Genomic DNA, 25,921 nt, shown 5'->3' with positions numbered 1-25,921 from the left:
TTTTACCTGACGCCTTTTAAAGTGGCGCTGGCGGTCCAGTGGTTAAGACTCGGCGCTTCCAATGCAGGGGGCAAGGGTTTGATCCCTGGTCAGGGAACTAAGATCCCACATGCCTCGGGTGCAGCGAAAATACATAAATAAAGCGTCTTGGAAGCCCCTTTCCATTCTCTCCCTTCCTTGAACGGGGGCTAACCTGCTTCCTGTCCTGGGTTCTAGGAAAGCTGGCGCATCAGTGCTGTCCTCTGACTTGTGTCTTCCAGCCCAGGCTGTGACAGCCCAGGCTGTGACTGTGACTGACAGTGTGCTCGGGTGCCTCTCAACCGTAAAAACACGCCCGCACCGAACTCCTCCCTGACCCTCGGTTTTCTCGGGCTGCTGCCCCATCTCCGGCCCTCTCTCCTCCCTCTGCAACCACACTTCTGGGGCGTGTCACGGTCTCCACGTCCGCAGCTCCCACGACTGCATCATCCGCCGCAGTGCGGGTCCTCTGCTCTCGGGAGGTACCCCTTCACATCCCCTCACTGCCGGCTCCCCGGGGGCTCTGATCCCAGCTTAGCTTCATCCTCTTCCTCTGCTCATCCTTGAACCGTTGGCCTCCCTCCGGACGTCCTCTGATCTCGTCCGGTACCCTCCCCCTGTCCGATTTCACTCACTCCGTTGGCATCCACTGCCCCTGCGATGGCATCTCCTACTCCAGGGCAGACTTGGCTCTGGGATTCCAGACCTGAATCCACCTCCCTCCACACCCCCAAACCCCGCCTGTCCCAGCCTGAACCCGTTCCCGCCCGCTGGTTCTTCCCAGGCCCCTGCCTACCTTTTCTCGGTTCCCACCACTGTCAACAGGGACCCTAGAAGTCAGCCCAGCCTTCTTTTTTTCTGTTCTTACCCATATCCATTCATCCTTCTTCACTGGAGTCTCCACATTCATTTGTAGTCCCACTGCCCGGCCTCAGTGTCAGGGCTTTTGTATCTCTTCCTTCCCCACCTAATTTCATCCACTCCAACCCGTTCTCCACCTTTCCACCAAAGTAGTATTTGCAGAATGCACGTCTGATCGTTTCAGCCTCCTGTGTCAGCCCCCCCAACTCACTGGCACGGCATTCAAGACGCTCCGTGGCCTGGCCTTGTTTTCTTCCACGCGGCCCTAGAACCGTGGTTCTCAGAGTGCGGTCCCCCTGACCGGCAGCTTCAGCATTACCTGGGAACTTGCTAGAAAGGCAAATTCTCGCTCTCCTCCCCTCCCCAGGCCTCCTGAATCAGAGACTCTTGAGGGTGGGCCCCGCCAATTTGCCTTTTAAGGAGGCCTCCGGGTGACGAGAGGCACACTGCCGTTTGAGGACCAGTGCTCTAAAGCGGTTCTGGGTCTTCAGGGTCACCGGACACACCCTGCTGCTTCACGCCCTCTCTCTGTGGGTTCTCTCAGCTTGCTCTTACTCATCTTTCTGCGCAAGGCTTTTCCTCAAGGAGAGGAGGTTTCTCTGACCTTCTTTCCTCCCCACCGGCCCCCCCATACTCACTGCTCACCTGAGTGCCATCTTGTCACCGGGACTCTTTGAGCTGGTGTCCTTGTTCCTGGCTTTGTGACCAGTGGATCCCCAAGCTTCTCTTGGGCAGAATGGCCTATTATTAGGCTCCCCCTGTTTCCAGGGCCCCCATGGTGCCTGGGACCCAGCAGTGCTGGTTAGGCTTGTATGTGAATCCATCTTTACTTATTCACGTATGGAGTAATCAACCAGTGATTGAATCCTGAGCTGGTATTTTTAGGGAACGGGTGAGGGAAACCGCCCACCTCGGCCAGGCATGGTAATAACTGCTTGCATGAGTTATCTCACGCCAGGAGGTCCCGATAAGGAGCACACGGCTGCTGCTGAAGGCTAACTGGGAGAATTCGGGAGGGGCCGAAAGGAGGGAGGAGGTCACAGCCCATAATAAACTCTGCCAACCTCCCAGAATCCCTCACGCAGGAATCCCTCTTGGCTGAGAGATGCACGTGCCACCAGGAAAGACCCTGAGTCAGACCAAATATGGGCCAAGCAAGATGATTGGCCAGGGACAACCTGGAAAGCTAACCCCATCACCGTAAAGCCAGAGGCTGCGAGCCACGTGGCAGCGCGGTCCTCCTGGGTTCCCTTACCCTGACGCGCTCTGCCCGGGGGGTCCCTTCCCAATAAAGTCTTTTGCTGTGTCAGTACGTGTGTCACCTCAGACAATTCATTTTCGAATGTTAGACAAGAGCCCACTCTTGGGCCCTGGAAGGGGTCCCCCTTCTGATAACAGTATGACTGAAGCAGCCCAGGAAAGAATTCCGGGTTCTAGCTATCCTAGCTCAAATGGAAAGATTCAGAGTAGTTGAAGAGCTGAGAACAGATGATTTCTCAAGGAAGCAGTTCTTTGAAGGACAGCACAAGTGAGGTGGTAACATTACAGGAACGACTGTGACTCTTTCCTATAACTTTCCTTTTACCCAAGATGCTTCTTGGACAGAGTCACTGTTCCTTGTCCCTGACATTACTTCTCCTTCGTTCCTTTCTCTTTTCCTTCATAGGATAGCACAGAACTATGGCAGATTTTCAGTGTTGTTTTTCCGCTTTGAAGAAGGGCGTTATGGCATAGGCTCTCAGTCCTGAGTTTATTTGGTCATGTGGCCCTTTAATGATTTTTTTTTTTTTTTTTTTTTTTTGCTGTGCGTGGACCTCTCACTGCTGTGGCCTCTCCTGTTGCGGAGCACAGGCTCCGGACGCGCAGGCTCAGCGGCCATGGCTCACGGGCCCAGCCGCTCTGCGGCATGTGGGATCCTCCCGGACCGGGGCACGAACCCGTGTCCCCTACATCGGCAGGCGGACTCTCAACCACTGCGCCGCCAGGGAAGCCCCCTTTAATGATTTTTTTTTTTACCCCCCCGAGGACCACTGGATGTGGATAGGGAAACAGGGAGACTTCCTTTTGGGGGCACAAAGATTTGTCTTAAAGCTCTAAGACATAAGCATTCCCCCGCTCTTTAGGTTCCGCATTGGTGTGTGTGTGTGTGTGTGTTTTTCTTTTGTAGATTTATTACATTAGCACTTAATTACTCTTCATGACAGTATTAAATTTCATGAGTGATTTATAGTTTTAATAGAGATTTGTATGATTTATTGCAGTTGGCATTTGAGGTTTACCAACTTCTTAAAAGCCATAAGTACTGGAATTGCTTACTCTGACCCTTTTCGGCACAAGCAGGACATGGGTGAAACCACAAATTCAAGTATAATGGGGATGCGTGCCTGGCCTGGACCATTTTTGTTTGATGTTACCGTCGCCTATTGTGATATGTGTGTATGTGTGGGGCCGTGGTGGCAGGTATGTGTGTTCTTAGAGAAAAAAGAAAGTAGATCCCTTCTGTTTTTTAATTTATTTTTTATTTTTATTTTTTTAAACTTTTTATTTTATGTTGGAGTATAGTTGATTAACAATGTTGTGTTAGTTTCAGGTGTACAGCAAAGAGATTCAGTTATACACATACATATATCTTTTTCAAATTATTTTCCCTCTCAGGGTGTTACATAATATCGAGCAGAGTTTCCTGTGTTACACAGTAGGTCCTTGTTCGTTATCCATCTTAAATATAGCAGTGTGTATATGTCAATCCCTAACTCTCTAATATGAGCCCCAGATGGTTTCCTGTGCCCTGGATGGGTGGGTGTGACATGAAGGCCTGAGATACAGCGGCCTGGAGGAAGCTGGGGACAGGTGTGGGTCAATCCCATCTGCCATGGGGTTCCCAGCTCAGGCCTGCAGGGCCCGGCTGGAGCAGTCATGACCAGCCTGCTGTCCACAGGTGCTGCATGCTTCAGTGGGCCGCCCACCCCATTCTGGGTTCTCACAGCTACTGGAGAAGCACCAGTTTAACCGGCACGTGACCTGTCCCCCAGTTTACCCCAAGTTTTTGTTGGGAGAATGTTGACTCCTGCTTCTGAGCTGGAATCCTGAGAACACGCCCAGCATGGTCTTGGCTCTCTTGTCCTGGTCCTTTCCTGCACTTTCTCTCAAGTGCTACCCCTGGCTGCCCTGGCCCTGGTGTTTTGCCCAGGCCCAACTTTGCAGCTGTGTCTCAGATGAATATTATTTCCATGGGATGTGGGTCCGTTATTTTAAACTGGGGATAGGTAGCTGCTCGCTTGGGCATTTTCCTAGAAGACTCGATCCGCTCGTACTCCTAGAGAAAAAGGGTGTGCCCTCCAGGCTCTGCCTTCGCCAGAGAGAGGCCCAGTTGGATAATCCTCTAAGGGCCCTCAGCCTCTGGGCCGATAATCTCTTCGGGGTTATCTGTTAATTACCAGTGAATGTGTGAAGTATTTGTGAAAAGGCTTTTGAAGTGAGCTGCACGCGTTGCCCTCCCTCCAGGGCTGCAGCCCAGGCCTCCTTCCCAGGGCAGAGGGTTTCTGGGCCGGTGCGGGTCCCCCTCAAGTGCTGGTATTCTCTTGCTAAATTGTTTGCCTTTCTAATGAAGTGAACTGTTTGTTTGACTCTGCTTGGAGGAAGGTATTTAACTGGGGGACTAAAGTAAACGTTGGAGACATTCAAATAAGCCACGCATCTCTGCTTTGTGAAGTGAAGGAAAACAGTTTGGCCTCGTTCACCTCCGGGAAGAGTCGTTAAGTTACTGTTTAAGTAATAAACGGAGCCCAGCCAGCGGGTATTGCCCGGCCAGTCTGGGGCTTTTCTGCTTGCCCCGGCGGGACTGGGAATTTCTCTGCCAAGGCCACAGAGGAGGAGAGAGCCGCTGCAGTCTAGCAGTTAGTAATTGTGATTTATTTATGTGTAGAGGGACGTCTGCTTGGTTCAGTCTCGATGAAAACAAGCCAATTAGCCCCTCTGGATGGCTGGGGGATGGCGGGGTGATTTTGCTAGCCATGGGGAAGGCTAGAGGGAGAGTGTCATAGGGGATCCAGCCTGGGTCCACCTGGCCAAGCTAGCTGGGGACCTGCTACATGTGAGCCGGGTCCCCAATATCTGGGAGAAGTGTCTGAGATGATGCGGGGATGATGGACCCCAGAGGATGTACGGCTGAGACGGGGCCCCCAGAAGGAAGGCCCGCCCTTCTCCTGCCTCAGGACGTGGGATGAAGGTGTCTGTGAGTGATGCCCTTTAGCTCCTCATGGCTTTTGTTATGGGGGAGCGTGAAGTGGTGGGAGTACCCAGGAGGGGAAGTGTAGCCGTATGCAGGGCAGGCTACGTCACTGGTGGGACCCAGTGTCCAAAGAAGATTCCGGTCCTTGCTCAGAAATTATGAAGAATCTCAGGAGGGCGACAGCAGAGCATTAATCCAAGCATGGGGCCTTCTGAGTGGGGGCCCGGGCTGCATGTCCAGGAAGCTGACGCTCTGGAGAAGGCTTGGCAGTCAGGCTGGACCTGAGGTCCAGCTTTGTCAGTTCCTACCTGAGGGCTGTTCAAAAAGCAATATTCAACTGAGTAAATTTTAAAGATCTTAGTGGCGTTTTCCATCGATTTATGAATAGGCAGCATCCCACCTAGCGGAGAGGAGGGGGCTCTGAGGAGTGGTACAAAGTAAGAGACTTTTATAGAAGTCTCTTCTATAAGGGAGCGGGGACAGAGAGTTACACTAGCAGAAAATGGAATGGTTGCGACAGAGGTCATTTTCCTTGAGGGGACGGGATGACGTCACCAGTGCCGACCAGGTGATTTCTGATTGACCAGGTTAAGATTCCATTTCTGGGGGAGGCCAGAACTATAATTCGGTCTCAGCTTGGTGGGTTTGGTGGAGCTTAGCATAAGCGACTCCACGTTGGGCACGTTGTCTTGTTTTTTTCATAGTGCCTTTCACTTCCTGTCTTCTCTGATGACTGCTCATTGTGAGGTAGGGGTAGTTATACCTACTTCACTGGGTTGTCTTGTAATGTAAATAAAAAATATCTGAACAGCGTTTAAGGTAACCCTGCACACAGAGTGAATGCTCAAAAAATGATAGCTATTTATTATTTGAATGTCTCTGTGGCTGTCATTTTTTCCCCTCCCCTAATGGTTGAGCTGACAACAGTGTATGGCTGGTCTGGAATCTGGGGACAGGGTTGAGTATTTGCCACAGAAATTACTTAAAGACAAAGGATGGAGAACCTTCCCATGCCTCATGATCAGTGAAGGCTTGAGGGCAAGGGAGGGACGTGGGGGAAGCAATCAGATCAGGTGCAAAGCTGAAGAGGCTCATGTGGAGATGCCAACTATCAACGTCCATTTGGGTGTCTGGATTGAAGACGAAGGACTTAGAAAGAAAAAGAACCCCTAAACGTGAGGTCTTTAGATTTTATGAACAACCTTCACCTTTGTCACTTGGCCTCTTGGACAATTCTGTGGAGTAAAGAGGGCTGCATCTTACTGGCTTTATTTTATGAGTGAAAAAAATCTATATTATGATGATAGTCATTTGTTTCTATGTACTTCTATAAAATATGGTTTAAAACGGGAAGGCTTTTCAGCTGCACGTGCAGATGGAGAACAGACATGCCTTATAAGGGCTACAGCACGCATTGTTCAGTGTGCTGCGTGTTTGGCTTTCTCCTGATTTCTGAGAAGGTGAAACTGAAGGATGGGTTTTCTAAGGTTTTGTACTGCGAGGGTGATAAATGTGCAAATGTATATTGACTCCGGGATGACCAGTAGGGCATCATCAGTTTTGTCTATTGAGTGGTATTAGTTATTAAACCCATGCTCTGTTTTACATACATTGGGGTTCTCATATGATCACTCTTTGAGTCTTTGTTAATACTTGCAAACAGCAAAGTGTGAGAAGCATCCTTGCTCCTTAGACACATGTGTCTGGGCTCCACTCTCTGACAAGTGGAAGCTCATTGAGAAGGTGCAGGATGGGGTCCTCTCTGTAAGGATGTGCCCACTAGTACCGGGGAAGGTGCATACCCATGTATCGGGGCTATAGTCCCTGGGACTGTAGGTGGACTGGGGTACCAGAAGTAGGTATGGACTCCAGAAGTAGACCATGTTGTCTGTCCTCAGGGGCCCATAGGCACAGATGGACATCACTGAAGTTTAGATACTTACCAAGTATAGTTTGTAAAGACTGGGTCCCGTGTAGTTGGTCTGGAAACCAGGGTCACTTTGGGGACAGGAAGGAGAGGACCCACATGGAGATCACACTGAAAACATATAGAGCCTGGGTCTTTTGAGACAAGGTAAGAAGCTGTCGAGTCCTGATGGAGGGCCTTGGGGAGAACTGCCAGTTAGGTCACCCTCTGAGGCAGTGTAACTGTCAAGCATCACAGCAGAGGTAGGGGGTAGCATGGAAGCAGAAGGGGCATAGGCTGTCCTGGTGGCAATAGGGGAGGAGGGCAGGAGAGCTTGGGCCTTAGGGAAACACAGGCAGCAGATGACCCAGACAAAGCCCTGCTCAGTGAAAGCAGTCTCGAGACCACTGACCTCTCCAGGAAGGAGTGCCCACCTGAACACACTAGAAGGTTTGTTGACACCCCCCAGATCTCCATTGCTCCCTGTCCTGAAGTAGAGTGCTGACGATGTGGATTCCTCTTGGAGGTTTCTGAGCAGTTCAGCTCGTCCGGACGGTAGGAAACATGAGAGGAAGAGGGACAGGAATGGCCTCTGTCCTCTGTGGACAGGACTGGGGTTGTACCAGAAGCCCGGGGAGGCCAGTGCCTCTTGTCTGCAGTGTAGCTTCACTGTCCAAGGGCATTGCCATGCCAGCAGATGCTCTCAGGGACAGTGGGTCAGAGAAATCCTGAAACTCATCTGGCATCCTGAAAGGAATGGGGCTAAAAAAATCAAGCTAAGAAGTCCAGTGAGGGAGGGAAGAAGGGAAGGGTAGCCAGCAAGAAAGGAAGTCCCAGGTGTGAACCCTGGGGAGTGGAGGTCGGTGGTAGTTGTGGACCCCCGTGCATGCAGCTCTGGGCTTTCTGTCCACACACCCAGGAGCGTGCACCGGGCAGCATCAGGGTGGAGGAAGGGGTCCCAAGTGCAGCTCAGGGGGCTGTGCGTGGACAGGGAAGGAAGGAGGTGGTCAGGTAAGTCACATGACAGTGGCCGTTGAAGGGCTGACAGTCAAATGGGCCTCACGTTCCAATGAAGGTGGGCAGAGAGTTCAGGTGTGGTATTGGGATGAACTTGAAATAGGTTTTGATTTTATTTTTCCTTTGAATTTTCTCCTTTCTTGGTCCATGCTATCAGTGTAATAATTCTTTTTTTTAAATTAATTGTTATTGGAGTACAGCTGCTTTACTATGTTGTGTTAGTTTCTGCTGTAAGGCAAAGTGAATCAGCTACACGTATACATAGATCCCCTCTTTTTTGGATTTCCTTCCCATTTAGGTCACCACGGAGCACTGAGTAGAGTTCCCTGTGCTATACAGTAGGTTCTCATTAGTTATCTGTTTTATACATAGTAGTGCATATATGTCAATCCCAATCTCCCAATTCATCCCACCCCCCCCCCCCAGTGTAATAATTCTATAAACTCAGCCTTTATTCATGGGCCAGAGGAAGCCTCACGTATTGAGCGCTTCCAAATTTTGGCTATCTAATCATTAACCATGGGGATGCCAGAGGTGCAAATACCACAGCTGTCACTCTCTTTAAGCAGAAACTTATTTCCCTCATATGATACCATCTGATACATGCTCACATAGCCGACGTCTTTGAGGGCGTGTGTACCATGTATGCCTAGTGGCTGATGTAAGATTGCAGGGAAAAGAGACATCTAAGGAAAATCGGGACTGTGTTGGTACGTGCGTTCTTTCCCCCTTAGAAATGGGAGATTCTCTCCCTCTTCTCCCATTTCCTTGCTCATCCGTACAAGGGAATCACTTCACGTCGAGTGCTTTATTAGTTTGCAATCCTGGGGAAAGAAGCACCTAAATAAACTCTTTGCTTAAAAGCTTTGTGTGTTCCTGCTTCATGGTGCTTTAGCGGAAGAATTCAGGGTTTAAGGGGCAGGAAAGTGGAGCCTTTCAGGGCTCTCAGTGTGCAATCAACGTGCTGGAATTTCAATGAATTCCAAAGGCGTAACAATAATAGCATTAAGAACAGACCAGGGCCTTTGATGTTATTGACAATAAAAGGGGGAGAGGGGGCGAAGGGGCCCCTGTCATTTCTGTCATGAGCTTTTAAACTTTTGACCTCTAACCTTTTGTGTCAAAGAGCTTTTTCCATATGGGTGTTAGCAGCCTGCTCAAGTCTCCTGAATTCACTGGAGCGTCCACGTTTCCTTGGTGGGAAAGGACATTCAGCGTCTTGGAAAAGACCCAACGTGGGGCGGTTATCGCGGAGTGCCCACCATTGTCTGCTCCATCTTAGGGGGATGGCAGGGTGGGATGGGGTGAGGACACCACACGTCCACATGAGGTGACTCCAGCCTGGCGGGAAGCGGGCAGCCTTGCAGGGATAGAAGGTGAACTTCAGAGCTATGATTTAGCTCAGGGTATGCAGGCATCTGCCTGGAGTTGGCTCTGGGCATGGGGTGCCTGGAAGCTGCGTGGGGAGGATTCGGAAAGATGGTGGGGCCTTTGGGGTGCCCTGGTTTGGCCTGTTAGGTAGATGGAAGGGTCCTGCAGTGCCAGACAGGCCTGGTTCACTGCGGCTATTATTTGGCCTCAGTTTCCTTTCTTGTCTTTCCTTCCTCCTTCACCTTTCTGATAAGAAACATGAATTGAGTTCCTACTGGGTGTGTGGTACAGTGAGCCTCTTCTGCCCTCGAGCCCCAGACAGCCTGGGAGGGAACGCAGATGGTTCTGGTCTGACAGCAGTGTCAGGGCAGGGCCTCATCCCCAGGTGGCCTGGCATGGTCCAGGAACACAGTGAGTGCCCCTCCTGTGTGTGTGTTTATCCACCACAGCTGTGCGTACAGCGTGGGCTTCAGTGTGAGGGAGAGCTTCTGAGTAGAAACACAGGGCCTTCAGCGGGCTTAGCATCAGGGAGAGAGGAGATGTGGGTAAATAGAGTTTGTCCGGGGCGGTCCCCAATAACCTGAAGAATGAAGAAGGGAAGAAGGAGCAAGTGGTTCCCACAGGGACTCAGGGAGGCTTGACTGAAGGGGTGACATTTGCACTGAGTCTTGAAGAGAGAGTTGGATTCGGAGAAGGGGGAGAACTTCTCAAGCAAGGCGCAGCATAAGCCATAACAATGAAGGCAGCCCTGCATCTCGGACGGGGAAGTACCCTGAATGTAGCTGGGGGTTGGGGGCCTTGAATGCCATGGTAAAGGGTTGGGTGGGGCTGGGAAGGCTCTCCTAGACCACTGCAGATCTGGGGAGCAGGAAGGACCATGGTCCAGTCTAAGGCTTAGGGATGTAAGTCTGGAGAATATAGTTTAGAGAAGAGATGATAAGAAGCCTGAGCTCTGACTGTGTCATGGTAAGAAGCAGAATGGCTGAGAGTAGGGGCTTTGGAGTAAAAAGGACACCAGCTCTGCCACTCCGTCCCTGCATTTCATTTCTTTGGATAAGGCCCTTAACCAGTTCCCTTGTCTGGAAGAATGGGCATACTCATTCCTGCTCTCCAGGGTCAAAGGAAGAAATAGATGAGCTCATGAGTGTAAAAGGCTCATTTAGCCCAGCACCTGACATATATTAAAGTATTCACTAATTGTCCTTATACTCATGATTGTTTTAGTATTATTAATTTCTATTAATGGGGCAAACCTTCGAAGACCTTTAGTTGTTGATGGACAGGAACTAAAATGGGGTGGGTGGTGGAGGAAGAGTCTATAATCTACTCCGCGACAGCTTCTCGCCTGATTTTGAGCGGAATGAACGTGGACCTCATTCATTATTTAAGGTTTACGCAGACTCTGACCAACACACCCTGAAGGTCACTGCTGGTTTTCCAGTGCCTTCCAAATATTTCTCAGGGTGGACTTGGATGGGTGGTTTCTCTTTGACTTAGCGGCCTTGTTCTCTGCTGTGGAACTCTGGAGAGAAAGGTAAAGGTGAGCTCTCTGATGCTCTGAGCCATAGCCCAGGCAGTTACCATGCAGGAGGCTGGGGTTTGCGTGCCTGAGAGCTCCTCCTGATTCCTGGTTCGGAGCAGGATTTGAGCATCGAGGTGGGGCTCCACGACGGTGTCTGGGGCTGTGCTGGGAGTGCCAGCTCTGGTGGTGGAATAGAAAAAACAACCAACTTGCATCACAAGGCTTTGGTTTCTGTGACTTTGGGTACCTCATTTAGCTTTTCTGAGCAGATAATGGAATATTCCCTTCGTAGCCCTCAGGATCATGTGATAATAGGAAATAAAGAGAAACAAGACTTAGGGAGATAATAATAAAGCCTTGGAAGTGATGATTTTAGGGGTGTCAAGAGGACCCCATGAAGAAACGGACGTGAGTTTTATGAAACGGAAAGCATTGTATTCCTTTGCTTTTACATTTTGCTACCTGTTTCTGCTAATTTTGCAACATTGAAAAAAAAAAACATTTGGAAGCTCTTTTTTGAGTTATTTTAGACAGGACACCGCTTCTAGATCTCATCATCATTGTTAATTGTTGGTTTACTAGCTAAGCCAGGCAACCTCTGAATTCATTGTGTCTCTAAGGCTTCTGTAGTTAGAGCTGAGATACCAGATGCTTTCCTGGAAACGTTTCATTCTCTGCCTTCACTTCATCAGCGTTAAGAATTCCAAATGCGTTGGGCTTCCCTGGTGGCGGAGTGGTTGAGAGTCCGCCTGCAGATGTAGGGGACGCGGGTTCGTGCCCTGGTCCGGGAAGATCCCACATGCCGCGGAGCGCCTGGGCCTGCACATGCGGAGCCTGTGCTCCACAACGGGAGAGGCCACAGCAGTGCGAGGCCCGCGTATCGGAAAAAAAAAAAAAAAAAAAAAAAGAATCCCAAATGTGTATTTTTGAAGCTATGAATTTGGCTTTTAAATTGTGCTATACAAAAAAATGGTCATTCACATAAGAATTTGTCACTGGTAAGAATTTCCATGCTTTCATAAGAAAATACACCATTAGCATAGTTCAAGTAAATGGATTTGTCACTTTTAAATATAGTGGCTCCTTATATGTTTTCATGTGATCTCCCTTGGACAGTTTTGCAGTTTCAGTATAATGGCTGTAAACCTTCTCTTATTTCTCTTTGCTGCTTTTCCCTCTGTTTATTTTTTTCTCTGACCTTGGCAGGAAAGCTGGAAACAACAAAAATATGATGGCTGCGTATATATGGGATCATAGGCAAGGCGCATTCCACAGGCTGTGGATGGAAGGATTTTATTGGTCGGTCAGTAGGCAGATGTGGTCTATTTCTGCCATTGGGAATCCAATGGATGTGATTTTTAGTTGAGAAACTTGCAAAGACTAGTGAATAAAAGAAATTAAAAGGGACCAGGAAGGGGCGAGCTCAACTGTTTGTTCACTACCCAGGATACGTTTGAGGTGGTAAAGGCGGATTTCTTGTTAATTTACTTGCAGAGGGCTATTTGTCATTTTCTTGTGGAAACACATAATTATGTTCGTAAAAGGATCATGGCCTGGATGGATTGTGATATGACCAGAGTGTAGTGCTGGGTAGCACTTAGATCTATTTAAAATATTAGATTAATTTAATATATCTGCATGCTTGGCACAGAAGAAATAATAGACTGCTATCTGAAAAGGACTTCCCTGGCGGTCCAGTGGTTAGGGCTCTGCACTTCCACTGCAGGGGGCACGGGTTTGATCCCTGGTCAGGGAACTAAGATCTCACATGCCATGCGGTGAGGCCAAAAAAAAAGAGGAGTCAGGAATGTTGGGTGGTTGCCAGAAGTAAAAATTGCTTGGGTTTTATACATAACATAGTTTTGTTAATCAGCTTTCTACGTAACTTCGTGTATGTTTTACTTATAAGGAAACTTAAATTTGCAAATGTTAAGTGTTTATTGCCATCATTTGCTAGATTTACAGTCAATTTCTTCCATTATTATTTTTATCTTAGAATTTATTTATGATAAATAAAATCACAGGGTAAGTATCCTTTTTCTGAATAATTGTCAGATTGGACACTTCTACTGTAGAGATTTTTTAAGTCACACAAATAGGCATATCGGTATTTCACACATACAGTGTTATCACTCAGAAACTACGTATCCATAAAAAAAATGGTGTGTGGTTTTTCTGAGTTGTAAACATTTCTGAGAATTACTTTCTTGGGATATGCTAAGGACAGGGTTTGTCAAACCGTTTTCTGTAGGGCCAAAAGAAATATATTAGGTTTTGTGGGCCATGTGTTTCTCTGTCGCAGCTCTCCAACTGTGTCTCTGCAGTTTGCAGTTTGAAGGCAGCCCTATGCAGTATGCAAACGAAATGGCACCTGTATTCCAATAAAACTTTATTTATAAAAACTGCCCAGGGTCTTCCCTGGTGGCGCAATGGTTAAGAATCCTCTTGCCAATGCAGGGGAAACGGGTTTGAGTCCTGGTCCAGGAAGATCCCACATGCTGCGGAGCAACTAAGCCCATGCACCACAACTGCTGAGTCTGCGCTCTGGAGCCCGCGAGACACAACTACTGAGCCCATGTGCCACAACTACTGAAGCCCGTGCGCCTAGAGCCTGTGATCCGCAACAAGAGAAGCCACAGCAATGAGAAGCCCGCACATCGCAACAAAGAGTAGTCCCCGCTCGCCGCAACTAGAGAAAACCCGCGCGCGGCAACAAAGACCCAACACAGCCAAAAATAAATAAATAAAGTAAATAGATTAATTTTAAAAAAAGAAATTTAAAAACTGCCCAGTGCAGGAGTTTCCCCCCCATAGCGTATGCTCCACAAGTTAAACTTCCTGCCATGGTATAAAGAGACAAAATTATAGATCTTTTTTTATGCAAGGCATCTATGAGATGTCTCGAGTATACTATAACTGCATTTCCTTAAAACTTGCACCGCATTACAGAGGGTCTTATAAACAAGATGATCTACACTAACGACTCTGGAGATGCTTCCAGCTGCACACAACATGCATGTAGGACTGGAAAGAAGATTCTTGATGCCCCATGAAGCGCTTGCTTCATGGGATGATGCCACCTGGATGTCCAGCAAGCCCACAGCTGGTCCCTTTGGGGTTCCACGCCTTAGATTCTGCTCATAGCAGACCAGCAGGGCCACATGCTTTAGACGTTCCCGGTCAGGCATCCCGGGGCTGTCCTCAGAGGGGCAGACGAGCCCCTTGTTGGCGCTGTGTTATCCACAGGCATATTCCTGTCCACGGTATAATCCTGTCCACAGGCAGGAACACAAGGATGTCTGAATGGGGAGTCAGTCCGGGTGTGGAGTCCGTCCACATGGTGATGTGTTCCTTAGGCCACTGAGCCCTGGAAAAGGTCTTGCAGGTGTCAAGGTAATGATTGGAGACACTCAGCGGGGGGAAGAGGCAGAGATGACACTTGGGTGCCACTCCACCATCTCATCGGAGTGGTGAGGGCCCCTCTCTCCCCCTCTTGAGACCTCTCCTTTGACAGATGCCGGATGATTCCTTTGGTTTTGGCATAGTGCATGTTGCCCACATTGGGTTTTAACATTTCTACTGATGGCAGGCAATTGAGTGAATTGGAGGGGACTGGACATTCCTACAGGCAGGGCTGACCCTAGTGACAAGAAAAACCATCTCTAGTGCAGGTCTAGAGTAAATTCCAAAGTCAGTGAACAGATGACTTCAGGATTTAAATAAGCCAGGAGAATTTATGCCCTGGGCAGTTTACTCTTGTGGGTCTGCCTGTACTGTGTCCTGGGCACTTTCAGGCCACTCAAATATCATTAGGTGAATTATTCCTTCAGGGCACAAACGGAGGGGCCTTTGATCTCTCTTTTTTAATCTACAATTTTTGTATGTAAATTTCAAACCTTAAAAGACAGTTTCCCAGAATGGCATCCGAGAGATCTCATAGCCTGAGGATATTAAAACTATTTCTTGGGAGAAGGATGCAACAACTGAAGATAAACCTCCGAGTGTCTTTTCCTGGCCACAGGTTTTATGATCAACCCAGGCTGTTGTGAGGAGACCTAAAAATCAATGCCTCTCATTCCTAATGAGAGGCTCACCGCACAGCCTGACGACAGCCAGTGTGAAATCGAATACTGACAACTATACCCAGCACAAATATTGTTACTATGCATTTCAGTTTAAACATGTGTCAAGCCAGTTACATATTTATGGGGTTTAAAGACTCTTCCACTCGTGCCTAGGATAATAGGCACTCTGCAAATCTCCCTTTAGTCTGAGAGGAATTTGGTCCAATAGTCAAACCTCTTGCGAGTCTGTAATAAATCATCTTTGCAGCCCAAAGCATGGACAGTTGACTGCTTCCCACTGCTCCCCAGACTTCCCCCACCTGGCAGAGTGTTAATTCCTTCAGTAAAATTGATTCCCCCAGTTCTGCACATTATTCTCCCTGTCTTCCATTTAGCCCGTTAGTTTGCTGACAGCAGAGTACACAGCACTTAGCAGCTGGTTTGTGGAACCATCAGTCAGGAAATTGTATGATAAATAGGAGGGAGCCAGGTTTAGCGGCACTTCCTTCTGCTTCAGCAGTTTTTGCCCGACTTTGGAAAAGTCATCATGTGGTGTTTTGTCAAGGGCCAGAGCAGGAGATGGCTGCGGTGCGGTGACTTATTACACATACCCCTGAGTTACGATGCTCTGCAGCTGTGCTGCTCATGTGTAAATAATAAACCGGGAGGTGGGTAATTATGGCGGCTGCTGGCGACACGGGCCTGTTCTCGTCCTGTGGGTTTTCTTGGACAGCTTCTTGGGCTCGTGATGGAATATACTGCGATCTTCCACATAGAAACGACCAGCTGAGATGCAAGGGAAGCACTCCATGTTTGAGGAGTGGCAAGCATTTTCTTTTTTTGAGAGGTGTGTTGGGATGAATGTCATGTGATGCCGCATATGTTAAAGGACATGCTCGTCCTGCTTTTTATTCTTCGTTTTTACTGTTAAGCTGTGGTCAAGCGTGTCTTGAATTGGAAGAGGGCTGTTCCGTTGCGTTTACCAGAAAGCGGCTTAAGAGGTGTGATTTCCACTGATAACTGACATGAGGTGTAATTGTTTGCACAGACTTCGTTGGTCCAGGAGACCAATAGTAATTTTAGTTATTTTCAACTAAATCGAGAAGGAAACAAATAGAAATAAAAATGCTTAAACTAAAATCAGATGTCTTTGATGAAATCAGATCATATCCATATTGTTTGGCTCTCTATTTAACCTGATTCCAGAATATGGAATTCATAAATTTCCTTGGGACATAAATAAACACTTCGAGTAAACAGTGCCGCAAGACGCATCGCATACTTTCATTCAGAATTAACTTTCAAACTCACAAAGCACACTCAACGGTGAGAAATGACTACTAAATGCCCCAGGAATTCCTAACCCTAACCCTAACCCTTTTCTCTTAAATATTTTTTCAATGCTTGGTCATTTTCTCTCTCATTCTGAAAGAAAGAGAGAGGGTGAGAGAGAGTGAGAGCGACAGTGAATTTAAATCCTGTTAATTTCTTAAGAATAAAAGGATGGCAATGCCTTTAAATATCTGTAGTAGTCTTGTAGTTTTCCTTGGGGTAAAGATTTATACTGCTTGGGTACATGCTTTTGATTTTATTGAATTATGTGCCTGGTTTTCACCCCCTATGCATGTAATCTTTGCAATGTTATTATAAATACTCATATAAAAAAAATGACTGCTATTTCCTGGATATATGAGGCATATATTGAATGTAGAATCAATTCACACATTTTGAGCCCTGCTGTGTATGAAAAATCTGGATTTGTGCTTCTTCTTAATTCACAGCTGCACCCACATAGAGAAGAGCAGATACAGTTAACACCCACTTATCTGTTGCAGAGAATTTAATCACACAGCATACAGCCAAGAGCCAGGAAGTAAAGAAGTGAAAATATCTTCCAACTCTGACATGGTTGTCACAAAGTCCCTCAAAACGCCATATAGGGCTTCCCTGGTGGTGCAGTGGTTGGGAGTCCACCTGCCGATGCAGGGGACGCGGGTTCGTGCCCCGGTCCGGGAAGATCCCACATGCCGCGGGGCGGCTGGGCCCGTGAGCCGTGGCCGCTGAGCCTGCGCGTCCGGAGCCTGTGCTCCGCCACGGGAGAGGCCGCAACAGTGAGAGGCCCGCGTACCGCAAAAAAACAAAAACAAAAACAAAAACCGCCATGTAAAATGATGTGTGGGAAAAACCTTAGCAGGTGTGTCAGACGGTATGAATGCTTAATTTACACCCAGTTCTAGTAGGTTTATTCCTCCAGGTTCCAAGAGCCCATGACACGTGTTAAGCTTGAAGTCTGCTGGAAACAACCTTGTTCGAATCAGCAGTGACCACTAACAGGCGAAGAAGACAAAGAACTAGGCTTGGGTGTGCTCGCCATCTCCCTGACCCCCGATCCCCGTGACCTCATGCCCACCTGATCCCGAATGCCAATGATTCATTTGGGCCTGTTCGAAATTTAAAATCAGGAAACATTCACTGAGTAGGTGTCAGACTTTCAAACTCATGAAAAAGATTACTCCACTCACTTTTACGTTGTTTTAGGAAAGATACATCATTTTCTAACAAAATGGTTAAATGAAATAGGACATTTGGGCTCTGCAGGACGTTGCTGGGTAAACTTTTAACTTAGCACACAAACTATCAAGATTTGTGTTACCAAAAGAACCAATTCCAACATCCTCTCATATTAAATCCTAAGTGGTGCATTTAAAATATAAATGATTTTTTCATATGGACTTTATAAAATGTATAAAGTGTGATCAGGCAGTCAGCACATCCCTCACCTGTTGAATTTGCAGCATCGTTGTACGTTATGATATCATGGTGACAGTGATGAGACATTACTAAGATACTTCCTTTTCTCCCTTGTATCGCTCCCTCCCTGCTTTATCGTATAACAAGCACAAAATACAGTGAGTAATTGACATTTTCAGTGCTGTAGAACCTCTTCTTCTGGGTTCTAAATCTGGTGGAATTTGGCTTTGGGTGCCTTCATAGTGCTGTCAGTGCTGTAATGCTGTACATTAATAGTTTTTCTCTCCTATTTTTTTCTCCTAACCATATTCTTAGATTCTCAAAGGAAGGCAACAGGGGCAAAGTCTCAAAAAAGGAAAGTAAGATATCATAATTATTTTTTTAAAGTTCTTTTGTTTACATTCTGAAAGATGCTTGTTGAAGAAAATTCGGAAAAAAAAATGTATAGGGAAGAAAATGAAAACCACTTGAATTCAACAAACACATGTATAATGGTCACCCCCAGGACTTAAGGAAGTTCACAGTGGGAGGTGCAGTCACACCCTAATCTATGTTTGATACACCCACTCCCCTGCCCCGCGTGGAGGTTCTGTGTCACTTTTTCCATCCGTCGCTTTGCAGGGCGTCATTTGGAATTGCCTTTGCCGCCTACCACACTAGGCAAAATCTTCAGACTTTTAGCAGAAGCTCAAAGCCCTTCTGAGGCACGTTTGGTGTACACGTCAATTCCTGGGAGTGTTTCTTGAGCAGCAGCGACATGATAGGGACCTGCCGGCTTCCAGGACGACCACACTTGGAGGGTAGCATTTGCAGCACGAGTTCCGAGTTCCTGTATGTTTGCTGTCTTATCGGGCTCTGAGCCGTGGAGGCTCACCTCCTGATTTTGGATTTCTTTACTGCTTCTTGAAACTTGGGAAAAACTTTAGTCTTGGTGGTGCTTCTCATGGTAAAATCTGGTAAAACTATTTTCAGTTCTTGCAGTGAATTACTATTTAGAAAAAAAAAGCGTATTTTCAGATTTGTCAGAGGTAATCAGGGCGAGTAAATGGAGGTAGAGAACTATTGTAAGTACGTGCATACACGGGAACCCCAAAACAGTGATGGCTGAGAGTGGGAGGGGAGGCTGGTGTGGGTCTCAAGGGAATGCTGGGGCCGCAGGGAAGGGACCTTCAGTGTGCGCCAAACCCCCCTCTGTCAGGCCAGGTAGCATTTCTCTGGCCAGCCTATACATTTGCTGCCCCTGTGTTGGGATTCCGGAGGCCTGACCTAGAACAAGATGGAGGGGGAGCATGCATTTAAAATTTTAAAGAGTGTGTGTGGGGCTTCCCTGGTGGCGCAGTGGTTGAGAGTCTGCCTGCCGATGCAGGGGACGCGGGTTCGTGCCCCGGTCCGGGAAGATCCCGCATGCCATGGAGCGGCTGGGCCCGTGAGCCATGGCCGCTGAGCCTGCGCGTCCGGAGCCTGTGCTCTGCAACGGGAGAGGCTGCAACGGGAGAGGCCACAACAGTGAGAGGCACGCGTACTGCAAAAAAAAAACTCTGTGTGTGTGTGTGTATATATACACGTGCCATGGATTCTAGCAGAGACTTTTGTTTTTTTATTTAACATCTTTATTGGAGTATAATTGCTTTACAATGGTGTGTTAGTTTCTGCTTTATAACATAGTGAATCAGCTATACATATACATATATCCCCATATCTCCTCCCTCTTGTGTCTCTCTCCCACCCTCCCTGTCCCACCCCTCTAGGTGGTCACAGAGCACCGAGCTGATCTCCCTGTGCTATGCGGCTGCTTCCCACTAGCTATCTACCTTACGTTTGGTAGTGTATATATGTCCACGCCACTCTCTCACTTCGTCCCAGCTTACCCTACCCTCTCCCTGTGTCCTCAAGTCCATTTTCTACATCTGCGTCTTTACTCCTGTCCTAGCAGGGACTTTTGAACATGACTCTTTTCCTTACAAAGCATCATGGGTATGGGAGAAATGAAAGCTAGTAGTGATATTACGTCTTTGTCTGAAACTCTCTTGACAGTGTCATTTTAAAATTAAAAAGTGGGGAATTCCCTGGCGGTCCAGTGGTTAGGACTCTGTGCTTTCACTGCCAAGGGCCCGGGGTTCAATCCCTGGCTGGGGAGCTACGATCCCACAAGCCGCGTGGCGAGGCCAAAAATAAAAATTAAAAATAAAAAAGCGTCTTGGAGTCTGTTCCTCTTGGCTTTGTGGCGGCCCTTGCCCTCTGGCCGGCCTCTTGCAGGGTAGAAGCACGTGTTGTTTCTCTTTCTTGCTTTCCTGCTTGCGTCCAAGTTGCATCCAGAGGCTTTACTGCCTCGGGTGCTGGTATTAGTATCTGCTTGGTTCTGAGCTGTAAAGAATTCTTCCACACATTCTTCAGGTAGATTCGGCATCAGTTGTGAAGACTGTGTTAGCAGTGTGGTTTCATGGATTGGCATTCCATTTCAGAGGGTTCCATTTATACAGGCTGTACTTTCTTTCTTTTTCAGACCCTCCTCATCTCTTTCCTGCATTCCATCCTCCCGTACCAATCGATGCAAGACACCACGAGGGCCGTTACCATTACGATCCGTCTCCGATTCCTCCATTGCACGTGTAAGTATTACCACTTTACCCGTCAAAGAAACAGCACAAAATTCTGGCTTTCACCATCTCAGGATTTTTGTTACCAGCACAGCTACTGGTCTTTGAAGATGTGATAGAAGTCTAAGATTTACTTTTGAAATACAGCAAGCCTGTATGTTCCTGGACTCACTGAAGCAAATCCCCGCTGCTTCCTGAAGAATGCCTGTCACACCAGGTGGCTGGCAGGTATTTCTTATATAGTTTTGCTGACATGTGTTCCGTGGGCTGTAAATACTAAATTAAAAACTTGGGCCTAATGGAAGGTTACCACTCAGGATGTGTATTTGGTCGAGAGCGGGTGTGAAGTTTTTCATGCTCCAATTTTCTGTTACGGGAAGGTCCTGTTCCAGGGATGAGGATGCATCGTAATGAAATGTTCATGGTAAATTTTCATAGCCCCTGTGGTGTGTACACCAACGGTCACTTGATTGATGGGAACGTCACCCAAACAAAATGGCAAATGTGATCGAGCACATAGTTTACACAAAGATAAAAGGAGAGAATGGGGGTGATAACATACATTAGAAAAGGAAGAAGAAAAGCCAGATATCATATATGAGGCTAAAAAAAATGATACAAACGAACTTATTTACAAAACAGAAACAGACTCACAGACCTAGGAAACAAACTTATGCTTACCAAAGGGGAAAGGTGCAGGGGAGGGATAAATTGGGAGTTTGGGATTGACATATACACGCTCCTATATTTAAAATAGATAACCAACAAGGACCTACTGTATAGCACAGAGAACTCTGCTCAATATTCTGTAATAACCTAAATGGGAAAAGACTTTTAAAAAGAATAGGTACATGTATATGTATAACTGAATCACTTTGCTGTACTCCTGAAACTAACACAACATTGTTAATTAACTCGACTCCAATATAAAATAAAAAGAAAAAAAGGAAGAAGAAAATATCCTGGAAATTAATGTGATCTTACTCAGGTTAGGGGGGAAAGATGATCAGGTAGTCAGGATAGCCCTCACCTAAACTCAGATGGTCTTCGTTTGCAGTATTGTCCAGAAAACTGATATATACTATTAACAAGGGAAGTCAATCTTCGGGAGCCGCTGACCGTTATGAGTGGTCTTGATTTTACATTTAGTCATATCTGGTAATCACCCTTCATTCTGAGACAGTAAAGTTAGAAAAGCCCAAACAATACTTTGAAGAATACTGCTAGTTATTTGGATGGTAGATTGCATCTCCATGGCTCTTAGTTACAGCTGTGTAATTACATATACACCAAAGAAAAATGAAGTTGTTTTAAAACAAGTCCTCCTCTGTGAACAGAATTAATTGATATTAACAACCCTAACTATATGCCCAAGTACACATATAATATTTTATCCACAGTTTTCTGGATCTGTCTCCCATTACTGAATTGTAATTTCAGAGCAGATTTGCCTGGAGGTAAGTCATAAATCTGTGTTCAGATTTCTATAAGCATTAAAGGAGAAGTGGATATTTAGGGAGAGAGAATGCAGAAACTTGTGACTTTATTCTTCAACTTTTCACTAGAACACAAGTAAGTATTTACAGGCTTCTAAAGCCTGCTAAAAATACACTCAAATAAAACCAAGACGCCAATTGAAAGCCCCCTAATACAAAGGGAAGGAAATTATAATTTCAGGTCGAAACCTGCTATGGAATTCATCCTGTTCTACCAAAGTTTTGCAGTACAGATGGGACCACAAGGGTCTCAGACGAGGATCTGCCCTGTGGTACAGAGCCAGCAAGGGCCCACCAGGCCTGGGAGATGCAGATGATTTCTCCCAGACTCCAGTCTCTGAAGTGCTGAAGTAATTTAAATCAGATTTTCTATGGGATTTCAGAGTGCTTCACTCTTAAAAAATTATAGAGAAATTAGAAAAATTATAGAGAAATTTCAAAAAGTGAGTTTATATGATAGAATAAACTAGTTCCTCTGCATTCATTATGGTTTGCCTTGTAATTCAATTCAAATATGAATTTATCAGTAAAAATCTCAAGTCTTGGTTCTTTGGCAGAATGTAAGAACAGCAAGCCCTCGTATAGATCACACTGTATGTTCTAGGCCCTAATTGCTGTATCCAAAGAATTAGCTCGCTAGAGATAAAAACACCACAGGATAAGGCAGGTCAAGTTTGGAGAATCCTAGGGGAGAGGGCTGCATTTTCTACAGGACTGCTGAGCAGGGATTTTTATAGATTTTAATATAGTCAACCCTTTGTGTCTTCCGGTTCTGCATCTGAGGGTTCAACCAACCTTGGATTGAAAATATTGGAGAAGAAAATTCCAGAAAGTTCCAAAAAGCAGAACTCGAATTTGCAGCACACTGGCAACTATTTTCAGAGCATTTCCATTATATTAGGTATTATAAGTAATCTGGAGGTGATTTAAAGTATCCAGGAGGATGTTCATAGGTTACACGCAAACACTATGCCATTTAATATAAGGGATTTGAGGATCCACGGATTTTGGTATCCGTGAGGGCTGTGGAACCAGTGCCCTTCAGATCCCGAGGGATGGTCGTCCTTCCTGCTTTTTCAAGCCAAGCTTTAGGATAATTTTGGAGCAATTGACTGAATTGTTCTCTAGCTGCCTAAATGTTTAGTTACCAAAGATTCATGATGTACGGCTTGTAGGTAATCCTGAGCCTCCCAACACACGCTCTGGAGGTGCTAGGGGAGCGTCATTGCTGGGCACAGGGCGTGCTGAGCACGTGCCTTGTGGTCTTCTGGGACTGCTCGGCATAGCGGGGTCCTAGGTGGAGACACTGAGCTTTTGGAGTAGGCTCTGGGAAGCTAGGGTCAGTCTCACCTCTCTGCCTTATAATGTGACATTCTGTCTGTATCACCCTCAGTGGTCTCCCCTCCCTGCTTGGCAAACACTGGTCAAACTCCTCACCCTCAAGGCCTAATTCAAAATCACTTCTGCTGGCTGTCCCAGAGGCTGTTCCTCAGAGAACCTTGTGTGCCTTTATCGCAGCCAAATCCTCTTGCCTGGTCAGTTATTGTTTAGCGGCCACTGCCCCTGCTAGATTTGCAGGCATTGCCTAACCCTCCGCCAGGCACTCAGTAAAGCATGCTCAGTAGACCTTCAAGGTCATTTTAGGCGTGGAGGGTAATCTAGGCAAATATAGCTTGGTTACTAAAATCTTAAAAGCGCATCTTTGCCAAGGGGCTAAAGCAGTAGCCTGGAAAAATAAAATGATTTTATCTAGAAGTTGAATTCCAAAATGCTTGTTTTATAATTAGCTTCTAGAAAATGAGATCCAGTGAGCTTACGGAGTTTTTAGAATAAATATTTTTAATTATAAGTAGACAACATTTGGGGATATTCTCATTGTTTCGCGTACAGGATTGTTCTTGTGGTGTCAACTTCAACAATTAAATTGTAAGTCTCCTGAAACAGGATGTGTGTTGATGATGGAAATGCCAACAGGTCTCTGTTTAGAAGGATGGCAGACACTGCGATAATTATGCTATCGTATCCTATCATTAATGATTCTATTGAAAGAGGTTTGTAAATTGCTCCTCTTTTTAGATAAACCAGCCTGTATTAAGGCGTCAATGATATGGTGCAGAATTAAATTAGAATCTCAGAAAATGAAATATGCTCTGTATTAGCTGTTTGACACTTAATTTGCCTCTGAATGAGTACAGGAAATCACAAATTAACCTGCCTTTGTTTTTCCAACCATGGCTTATTAGGTGTTAGAACAACTGCAATTACAGCCTAATAATAACCACCAAGCCTTATAAATATGTACGGAAATGCGTCAGTGTGTGTTAAAGAGCCCAGTTTGTTAAATGGAATGCCTTTAGCTTACCCGATTTCCTCTCACAGTGTTCTCCAGAGTGTATGGGTAGGCAGTGTTAGACAGAGTATAGACATTTAAATTGTTACAAATACAGTACTGGAAATAATGTTAGAATGTATTAGTATTTCCTTTCTTAACTCGAAATCATGAATTCAGATGTGGGATTTCTAAGGGGGACGTGGAACGTCTGTGTCATCTTTCCCTGAGTTGTCATGTAAAGGTTGTCAGAAAAATGTATGATTCCTGCACTATGTTTATTTAATCAAGTAGTTTGAAAATTAAGAAACACTGGATATGGGGAATGTTCCCTTTTCTTCTGAAAGTTATTCTCCACGGAATTCACCAGAACTTATGTTCAACAGCTAATTGGAGTGTCTTGTTCTCTCTCAAATCATTTGCTTTGACCACAGAGTCCATGTTTTATTAAGCCATGTAGAAAAAAGTACAGTGTTTTAGAAAAATATCAGTGAGTATATTTTATGACGTTGCTGAGATCGTTTGGAGCGTTAATGATAGAACCTGAATCTGTAGCCACGTGGTCAAGGCAGAAATTTCACGTGGTTATTTCTACTTCTTGGTCTTCTCTCTGCTTCCTGCTCTGCATCGTTTCCATCAGGGCTGTGGGGTTGCGTAACTCCAGGAGCTATCGTTGTAACCTACGGAAATTGATGGTGTTCTCTAGGCTAAGGATTACTACTTGTTTTAAAATTCCACTTGGAGACGCAGACACAGAGAATGGACTTGAGGACATGGGGAGGAGAAGGGTAAGCTGGGACGAAGTGAGAGAGTGGCATGGACACATACACACTACCAAATGTAAAATAGATAGCTAGTGGGAAGCAGCCACATAGCACAGGGAGATCAGCTCGGTGCTTTGTGACCACCTGGAGGGGTGGGACAGGGAGGGTGGGATAGGCAAGAGGGCGGAGATATGGGGATGTATGTATACGCAAGAGGGAGGAGATATGGGGATATATGTATACGCAAGAGGGAGGAGATATGGGGATGTATGTATACGTATAGCTGATTCACCTTGTTATAAAGCAGAAACTCACACACAATTGTAAAGCAATTATACTTCAATAAAGATGTTGAAAAAAATAAAATAAAATAAAAAAATAAATTTTAAAAATAAAATAAAATAAAATTCTACTTGTAAATTTAGACAATGGGAATATTACATCCCTCTCCACTAGAAACAGTTGTATCTTCAAGTGACTACTTTCACATTAATGAAGAAAGCGCTCTTTCTCTTACATTTTGAGTGTGTGCTTTTTTTTTCTTTGCTTTAGTGTTAGAATGCATTTAAGCACACTTACTTTTGAAAGTAATTTTTTTGTTTATTTTGTTTTGTCCTTTGGCCACACTGCACGACGCGCAGGATCTTAGTTCCCTGACCAGGGATCGAACCCGTGCCCGCATGCAGTGGAAGCACAGAGTCTTAACCACTGGACCGCCAGGAAAGTCCCCAAAATATCGATCTTTTCCATACAGGTTTTTTGAGCCCAAGTTTCCCCATTTATGGACCAATATGCATTGCGGACTGTCCGTCTGCTTCTGCTGAGCTTGGCAATTCATTTTTAAAAGCAGGATCAGCCTCAGTTACTAACTGATTACAATAATTCGAGCCCCACAGATCTTGACAGTGGAGCTGAGAGCTACCCTTGTCTCGTGCTGTGGATGCGAGCAGCGCTGCATCCCAAGCCAGCACTCTGACAGTCTGTCGCACTTCAC

General features: G+C 46.2%; 1 protein-coding gene across 1 annotated transcript in view; it reads left to right on the top strand.

Moving 5' to 3' along the window:
• Window positions 1-25,921, top strand: part of GLI3 (GLI family zinc finger 3) — a 287,622-nt gene that overhangs the window by 147,380 nt on the left and 114,321 nt on the right. The window contains exon 4 of the mRNA XM_060157355.1: window positions 20,245-20,350. Within this exon, the coding sequence (XP_060013338.1) occupies window positions 20,245-20,350 (106 nt within the window). The remainder of the gene's footprint in view (window positions 1-20,244; window positions 20,351-25,921) is intronic.

This window comes from Lagenorhynchus albirostris, chromosome 8, assembly GCF_949774975.1.
Source record: "Lagenorhynchus albirostris chromosome 8, mLagAlb1.1, whole genome shotgun sequence".
Classification (NCBI taxonomy): Eukaryota; Metazoa; Chordata; class Mammalia; order Artiodactyla; family Delphinidae; genus Lagenorhynchus; species Lagenorhynchus albirostris.
The sequence above is the reverse complement of the archived record's forward strand: the minus strand, read 5'-3'. Positions and strand labels throughout refer to the sequence as shown.